Here is a 9,887-nt window from a genome sequence, read left to right as displayed (position 1 = left end):
GTATAATTCATGTTCCCAAAACAGTCATATTGTCTAATATAAGTCTATGGTATTGTAGAAAGCAGAACATAGTACTTGTGATATCACATTAAGAATGTTCGCTTCTCATGTTTTGATTTTTTGTCAGATATTCGGATTCCTCTGGTTTTACCAAATCAATGTAATGCAATTAAAAAAAAAATGTACACAAACCCCTACTTTTCTTTCCATAATTTGATTACATAAAGTTTAAATGTCATCTTTGAAAATCTTGCAAAATCCTTATTATTTTTTAATCGTTTTTGCAAGAAAAAAAGACACCAATGTTAAGTGGATGAATAATCCAGAGATAATTATTCCCGCCAAATTTCAATAGATTATATCTGTAAAACAAGCAAACAGACCCTTCAATTTTTTCTGCTTTTTTAGTTTCTTTATTTATATACATCAATTTATAACAGTCTTTTATTAAGCTTGTTATTTTGAAACACAATAACATCCTCTTCATGATACATTTCCAAGTTATAAGTCCTGATCATGCAGTCAATATCTATACATATATATATATAACACTAACAGGTTATTGTTTCAACTTGGAATTGTTTTAATTCTGGAATTGGCATACTGGTAATTTCTTGTGCTTGAAATTTTTAATAAATTTCATGTTTATTCTGTATCATAATATAATGTTTTGAGCAGCGCAGTACATTCTATTGAAAATGTGATATCTTCTTTGTAATAGAAAGTGTTGTGTGCCACACATAACATTAAAATACAGAATAAGCATAGAATTTATCACCAATTTCAAGCACAAGAAATTATGCAAATTCCATAATTAAAAATAATTCCAAGTTGAAATAATGGCCTGTTATATGTGCTTATGGATAGCATAGTCAGTTGTCAATCAATCAATTGACCATTCACATTTTGAAATTCAGCCTTACAAGGCATAAATATTTAACTAAAGTAATGTGGTTTTTTTTTTTATAAGTGTAAGATTCATCAGATTAGTGACCACCTGATAGGTCAGTTCATTTCCTGGTTCCATCAAACAATTAAAAAAAAAGTCTTCCTTATACTGTAAATTCAAAAAAATGATTGCATGCGTTTATTATTGTGAATTTGTCCTTTTGGACTAAAATGCCAGTTTATTTTTTGCAAGATTGAGAGAAATCCTGTTTAATTCATATACAAAATTTTAAAAAAGTTTAAATTATTGCAATTACAACCCTCTCACATTTTTCGCAATGCATTTGTTAATTTAATGGTCACAAACAATATACAATTATTCAGCAGCATACAAACTTGACTAGCGTTTGGTTCAATTATTTTAATTACTTACACCATGGCTTATTCTGTCTTTGAATTCAATATAAGCAAATCCTCTAGACCGTTGTTTAGCTTTTTCCTGAGGTATTCTAACCTTCTTCACTCCTCCTATTATGGAAACAAAACAAATTTTAGAAATGAGTTTATAATACAACTAATATTTCTAACTAACTATCGAGTTGACCTCCGAATACCTCCAATGATCATATAAGCGATATAAACATAATATAGATATAAAAATAGACAGAGTACTTATGCACTTGGATTTTTCTAGATCTGTTTAATTTCATATTATAGTTTATAAATATAAATTACTCATCATTTTTTACCTGTAAAAGAATAATGTTTTGTGGATCGAATCAGACAATCAAATGATTTTCCTTTGTTTCATTTCAATGTTGACATTCATTTCCTTCAAATAACTCAATTCACATGATTCATGCGTTATCAATCACTAGCTAAAGGGTTAAATTGAAGTTCACATGAAAACGGATTCAATGAGGTCAAATTATTCACTTGCAAGAGAATAATTCATCATCAATGTTTCTTAGCTTATTTTGACAAAATTGAACCATACTGGTCACTTAAAGCAGATTATTATTTCATTATTTTACTTTTATTAATGATTAAAAAAAAAACCAACATATTTTAGATTATTTATACATGCATATATTTATCGCTATTTTGTGCATTTTCCCTTTGATCTTTTTTGTGATAATTTTTCATATCATGCTACTCGCTTGAGATGGAAAATTATCACTAGAAACTAAGGAGCCACGTAGCATTGCTAATGAAATTGACATGAAATTGACAACCTCGTCATAGGTAAAATAACGATAAATAGATTATCATTGGTCATCTCAACTAGATTGCTTTTCTCTCTTTCGCTGTGACCGGCTCAAGCAAGAAAATCAATCTTGTTGTGATAACCAACGATAATCTATAAATATCTCATGCCCCTTTTAAATGCATATGTCTATTATGTAAATACTGATTTTATCTGTAACATTATCACAACTAATTACATATACTAAGTAGCATGTGCGACCAACCATGCATGTCTGACTGATTTTATTGAACCTGTTTTCAGCTATTGATTTGATTGACAACAGATTATCTATCATCAACATTTAGGTGGCTGCAGCTGATGCATGGCCTTTTTAAAAACTGCAATATTTTTCAGACCATAACACGGAATGCACTGTACACCTGTATATGAATTTGCATTAAAATGCGTATGAGACTGTAGGAAGGAATATTTTTTTTTAGGTATGGTTTGTGGGAAATCCATTGTTGTGTGTTAACTTCGTGTTTTCAAAATTACATCTTTTGGTAAATAAGGAATTTTTGGAAGTTCACAAGACTAACCATGCTAACAAAGATGAGAGATTTCTGACTTAAGACTGACACATTAATATAGCTAGGTTAAACAAGTTTTGTGAGATATCAACTCTCATCCTTTACCTACATGTACATGTAAATGTATAGACAATGTGGAATTAACAAACATAAATACAATCACTTAAACTTATTAAATGAATTCTGATTTTACCTGTTTTTCTAAAATGTTCCTCCAGGTTTTCTTTTGTTACATCGTAAGGTAAATTCCCAATAAATAAAACGTAGCTTGTTTCTAACTTTGGTTTGGTATCTGATGTATTGTTACTTTCCTGTTTTATGTTATCATTCTTTTTGCTTGCCTTGTCTGTACTATTTTTAACCTTGTCTTGCACTTTTGATTTGGCTGTTTTCTGTGAGTTTGGTGAAGCTTTTGATGGTGTTTGGTGTTCTGACGATAACACTTTCTTTGTTTGGTCGGATGGTTTAAATCCTCCTTTATTTTCAGTTGTTATTACAAAATGGTCAACAGCACTAGGATTTGGTCTCAATCCTACAAACAGAAAATACAGCAATTCAATATTTGTGTATACATTGTCTTGTTTTCCCTCATTAGTCATGCTACATGTAGTTACCAGTAGAAATCATTTAAAGTCTTTAAACAAGGACACATGTACAAAATTAAGTCAGTCTAAGCAATGTTTTAATTTTTTTTGTTATCAAGATGCATATTTTCTGATACATTGTACTTGGGTTTTTTTTCAAAAGCTGAAGGTTTATTTTGATGGTGACAAGAATAGATGTAAGCTACTGAAATTGGGAGACTTCCCTAGCCCATGAGTAAATGAAATGTAACCAAGAGACGTCTGGGGCTCATTTGTTCATGAAGTGTAACCAGGAGTTATTATAGGCCAATGTGTTCATGTCGGTCATCTGTCTTACAGTTATCTTCCTGTCTATTGTCTTTTCTTGAAAAGAGTTAATTGTGAGTTATCTTTGTCCTGTTCTGACCTAGAATCTCAATCCTGAATTTACTTGTATGGCTTTTGACTCATCTTATCATATACTTATAACTAAGACATATCTGAATTGTATATGAAGCTTTGCAGATGTCCATAGGTAGTTTTTCAGTCATAATTAATTTGAAATGAAGTTACATGTAACCTGGCAACAAGTAGCATAGGCATGTAAATGGATATTTGCAGCAGTAAAAACTCTAATGCAAAATAAACAAATCATTCAAATTTAGTCATGATTTCAACGTAAAATTACCATTAAACAAAAATTCCTCCAAATGATGTTACATGTATTTTTTTTTTTGCTCCTAAACCATTTTGTAAACTAGGTGACGTTATATGTATGCTTTTGACATTAAATGTAAACACCGAACATTTTCTGGCTTCTTGTCCACTTCAGAATGTAAAAAATTTTATGAAAAGAAGAACTTTAGGTCCATAATGTGAGTTTTTTTTTGGCTTATAATATTATTGGAGAAAATTTATGTCAATACATTCCCGAAATTTAAAATGTCAGCTAACTTAGTCAAAATCATTGATATAAGATAATTGCATTAGAAGGACCTGTTTAAGTTTTGAGTTGTAGAATTATCCCAGTTTTTTTTCACTTGTATTTGTCCAGTTTATTCATGTACATGTTCCATTAGATTTCTACAAATTGTCAATGTATATTACATTTTGTAGTTCCCAAACTTAACAACCATTACCTTCTCTTTTAGTTGCTCTTGTTTTCTGTTTTTCTGACCACCATTTCTGTCTTCTATCTTTCCTTGGTGTTGGGGAGGACATTTTATTTCCAACAGAAGTTTAAAAGTTACCCTACAAAAATAAAAGCATTTATTAAGAAATAAATTTTAAAACTGACTGCATTTATTAAGAAATAAATTTTAAAACTGACTGCATTTATTAAGAAATAAATTTTAAAACTGACTGTATTTATTAAGAAATAAATTATAAAACTGAATGCATTTATTAACAAATAAATTTTAAAACCGACTGCCTAAGAGGGGGCCACTGCTATTTTTACAAAAGTGGGTGTAATTTGGGTACTGTGATGTTACCACAAGGATCTGGATAGTTTGGGTCATAGACTTGTGCAAGTATAAAAGGAAAAAATATTCAGTCTGTGCATCGAATGAAGTTAGATACGTGTGCAGTAACACTGGTAACTAGACACTTTTTGGTAACTTTTCAAACATTTCAGGTTTGAAATATTCAGGGATGATTCCAGGTGTTTACAAATGGGTCCCTTGAATATCAAATTGGGAATTTTTATCCCAATTGGGAATTTTTTATGCATACAATCTAAGACGAAATAATATATAATTTTCCTGTAAAACGGAAAATGAATATTAAGTAAATTTCTTCTGTACACTGATTGAAGAAATTATTTGATTCAGACCAGGGAAGTTGTAATACATGAATATCATTGCATATGATGCACTATCATCTTACAAAAACATATATACCACAAGTACCAGCTAACAGTAACCAATGGCAGGCCGTTTAGCTATTTATTCGAATTTCAAATTATCTCATAATATATACGATATCTCATATAATATATAAGATTTATTTAAGATATCTTAAAGTATATGAAATATCTTATAAATATGTTTTGTATAAGATATCTTATATTTCAAATATTTTGGCCACGAGCATCACTGAAAAGACATGTATTGTCGAAATGCGCATCTGGTGCAAGAAAATTGGTACCGTTAATTTTATTATATAGTTCATTGGATATCATATTCAGAAAATTATATGAGATACATGTATCTTATAAACTACATGTATAAGACATCTCATAAATTATTTCAGATATCTCGTGAACTATATAAGATATCTTATAAACTTTATAAGATATCTTTCAAACTATATCAAATATCTAATGAACTATTATATAAGGTATGTTATAAAGTTTATGAGATATCTTGAAGTTAGATTAAATAGCAAAACGGCTTGCCATATTAACCATTGAAAAAAATTTAAATGTATTTCAAATAGAACTGGCCAATTGTTGAATAAAGAAAAGCAATTACAAAAGTATATATGTACATGTATATGCTAAATTGATAAGTTATTTAAAGCAGTTGAACCAGTGAACTTTACAATTATTTGGATCATTTTCATATCTTTTGAAACAGTTCCATAATGATCAGATGACATCGTATTTCAGGGGGGGGGGGGGGGGGGGGGGTCTCATTTCATGAATGGTCTATCATCAACATTATTTTCAAAAACGCTCAAACTTTTTACCTCATGTTGACATAATTAAATCGTTGTTAATAAAATGCGATCATAGTCAGCATTTTTATCCGGATTTTAATATGTTTTGAAGACTAACTATGAAAAATTATAGTTGCCGTAATCGGTGACGGAAACTTTTCCAGAAATACCGATTTTTTTTTATTTTCCTGAATTGGGAATTTATATTGACAAACATTTTTTTTGGGGCCGCTGGCCCATTTAAGGGCCGTTAAGCGGCCCTAAACTATATAGTGGAATCATCCCTGATATTTCATTACCACCATTTTTTTATACACTTAATTGCTTTTAATTCATGTTCACTATGACACAAATGTATGAGCATGATGAGTATGATATAATTTTTTTATACATTAAAAAGAAAAAAAGTGATACATTGACTTAATTACGTTTGACAGAAGATATCTACATGATCTACTTGTTATCAAAACAAAATTTGTAGAATTATGCATTAATTTAATTGATCAATATATATACAAATGTATCAATTTCAAGTACAAATGAATGTACATGTAGCCATATGTTTTTTTAGCTATGAAGATCAAAAGTGCTCAGCTGCTGTTTTCAAAGACAAATGTGAGCATTAATATTTCATTGTGCATGTTGTGTTTTTAGATGAGGATCAATAATATTTGATCTCAGAAATTTAAAAAAAAACAAAATACCTATAAATAAATTTTATTTCTAATAACATTCATGGGGTCCCTTTGACTAAAATGGTTGTTTTTTCACCTGAAAAAGTACTGACAAACCTGTGTATGATGAAAATTTCCAGATAGTCTCAAAAAGCTTTAAGGCATAGCATGCCCTAGATAAATGAAATCAAATTGCATTTTGCATTTGATGTTTTTAGTTCCTACATTTATACATAAAATGCCAAATTAAGCAAAATTGGGAAAGAGGTTTGAGAACTTTCTGGGAATCCCCACAGGTAATAATTAAAGTAAACTGTATTGATACAGATGGGCAATAGAAGGACAATGGATACCTGACAATCATTAGTGATAAGTTGGGACTTATACACAGAATGTACATGTGTATCTAAGGGGGCCTCAGTGGCCAAGTGGTCTATGCAGTTTTGTACATGTAGTTTTACTACTGTAATCCGTAGACAGTCAACACTGAGGTTGTGAGTTCGAACCCCACTTGTGCAGGTGCACTGGACTCCAATCTTTATTGACTAGGATTGTCAGTTTTCTTATCAAAGGTCTGTGGTTTTCACCAATATAAACTGGCTGCCAAGAAATAACCCAAAAGTGTTGTACAACCCTATACCTGTATACTGTCTGTTTTTCTAGGATATCTAGTTAAGAAATTTGTTATTTTCAGAGTAAACTAAGGCCAAGGAAAAAAATAATAGATATATTCAGATTGATCGACTGTTCGTGTTTTGATGCCCCTTTTCAAAATCTAACTAAATTTTAACTCTGAAAATATTTTTTTTCCTAACTACAATGTACATGAACATGTAGATGTCCTAGAAAAAACAGACAGTATACAGATTGTGCGTTTACTGGAGAGATTGTATATACATTTACAATCAGATATACATAAATGCATCAAAATACATTGTATCATAAACAATTTAATACAACCTGAGAAAGCTACATATAAGGTTATTTGGGGCATACATGCCAAGTGAAATGATATTCGCGTGTAATACTTCAACGGTTTACACACGAGGATTTTGTCACATGGCGTGTACATGCTTTTCACCACTTTCCACACAATTACACGCTTTTTAGTTCTTTTCATTTTTTGGTCGTTAGTGATATCACTTTTCTCTTGTTTTTTCCTTATTGGACGATAAATACCGAAAAATTGGAAGTAATTGTTTGACTGCTGTATTGTTTATTTTTCTATATGGACAAACAGTAAAAGGTAAGTAGTTTGTGATTAGTTTTAACTATTTTGTGACTTTCTTTCAAATTCACTTTATAGGGGAAATGTGCTCAGAAAGAGGTCACTTTCAGTACCTGTACCGTTGTCTAAAGTGCCGATTGTTAAGCCAAAACAATGTGTACGGCAAGATTCAAGATTTATGAATTATATTTTGAAGTTTGAGTGACAAGTAACGCATAATTTGTGCATTCTATGTTGCAATGATAAAAAAACAATACATGTGAGAGGAGAAATACAATGTAGCTATTTGAATAAGCATTTAACATGTTTATCTAATGGAAATCAAATTTATAAAACATTTTTCTTTATCAATTTCAGTTTCAAATCCACTTTCAGCTGGCCCCTAAACAAAATATGTGCACTAGTTCAGTTATAAGAGGGTCGTAATGGGGGTACATCATTGACTTTTAACAGTAAAAGGTCTTGCCAAACATGCCAAATGACATTAACAGTAATTTTTACATTGGTCAAGCATGCCTTTGACTTTGTCCATGGGTATTATCTTATCTTATTTAAATATTGAAAACTGTAATTTATTAATGTTAAACATACAAGAAATGTTATTACTATATTAGTTCCAGAAGTAGACCAAATAACTATGACGTCTTAAAAGACTATTATAGTTTTCTTCTTTGATGCCTTACATCGGCAGGAAAGCATCAAAACAAAAATTTAAAATAACCTAAGCTGCCTTTCAAGAGTCATAATTATTTGGACTATTCTTGAGGCAGATATCAGCAATAATTATTAAGATAAGACATCTAAACATGAAAAATAAAGATAGCATTTTTTTCAACATAAGGTGTCGATTTGGTGTTCTTCGGAAATGTACATGGGTGCAAAAAAAAGTCCTCGTGCCGAAGTGTCTGGATTTTTATAGTAAAGTTGAGAGTTAGCGTACGTGTGGCGGCGCATCTCATGTTCATCGAGGGTGTTTGAACTTTTCATAATGTCAGATTTAAGCTTTGCTTACCCGCAGATATTCAAAAATAGAAAATTTAAAAGTTGTTTGATGAAATAACTAACTATGTCTTGTTGAAAGAAGCATTGTCTTTTGTCTATTTCATTTTCGATGCTTCAGAACTTTTTACTTCCGGTCTAAATATTTAAACTCCAAAGCAGTATCGGAAAAAGCCGTTTTTCCGAGTGTCCCGATTTTTTTCTAATTAATTACTATTGTGATTTAATATCGAGATTTTAATGGATTTTATATGATCTTATATAGATATACTGTTTTCAGGTCTATGTTATTATACATGTAAAACCCAATTTTATGTGATAAAAAGAAAACGACACCCACAGATCAGTCAGGGGCGTAGCTAGGTATTCAGTCAACTCACGGTAGGCATCAACCGGTTACTAACAGTTTACACTCTGATACTACTATATAATAGAACTATCCTTTTGGCTAGACATCAACCATCAATCTTTATTAATTTGAATCTTAAACCTTCACCCTAGCCACACAAACACATACAGACATAGTCGATGCCTAATAAAATTCAAGAAATTCGTATTTCTTTATATCCTCTACTGTAAAATCCCTACCTGCTTAGGAATTTTGAATAATTGTGGCCATTACACGCAGATTTGAGAGTACTTAAAATTACTGGAAGCCAGTTTATTGATTGATTTTTTTACATCCAGTGTCAAATATTTATGCAAGTTCAGGACCGTTGAAATTTTTTTTTTACAATAAATACAACTTGGAGCTATATAGGTCCTGTAATAGGTGTCGTCCAGGACGAAGGTCTGGAAATTTAAAAATGCCATGCATTGGAAAATGAGGGATTATTGGATATGAGCAGAAATTTTGCCTTTCAGTAGACCAACTACGAACTCCTCAAAGAGTTGCATTCTCTCTAAAACTAGGCATCGGATTTTTAATGTCCCTTAGGCCTATTCTGACCAGACGTGACTGCGTATTTATATGATCCTGCACAGCCAAACGGACGACCAACATTTCAACAATGGCAAGTGGGGTGAAGACAAAATAGAAAGCTAGTTGAAAACTAACAACTACTGAATTAAAAAAACGCATGTGTCTAAGTTGAG

The 9,887-nt window shown here is 30.9% G+C and overlaps 1 protein-coding gene across 2 annotated transcripts; it reads right to left on the bottom strand.

Moving 5' to 3' along the window:
- Window positions 1-1,321: 1,321 nt before the first annotated feature.
- LOC139505573 (uncharacterized) lies at window positions 1,322-8,954 on the bottom strand (the record flags this gene model as incomplete). 2 transcript variants are annotated; one of them, XM_071295088.1, is given in 4 exon segments in its annotated part: window positions 1,322-1,416; window positions 2,861-3,199; window positions 4,370-4,481; window positions 8,859-8,954. In XM_071295088.1, coding segments are annotated over 3 exon segments (516 nt in total), but the record flags the coding sequence as incomplete, so codon positions are not given.
- Between the last annotated feature and the right edge of the window lie 933 nt (window positions 8,955-9,887).

The sequence above is a fragment of the Mytilus edulis genome, unplaced genomic scaffold (genome assembly GCF_963676685.1).
Source record: "Mytilus edulis unplaced genomic scaffold, xbMytEdul2.2 SCAFFOLD_2171, whole genome shotgun sequence".
Lineage (NCBI taxonomy): Eukaryota > Metazoa > Mollusca > Bivalvia > Mytilida > Mytilidae > Mytilus > Mytilus edulis.
The sequence above is the reverse complement of the archived record's forward strand: the minus strand, read 5'-3'. Positions and strand labels throughout refer to the sequence as shown.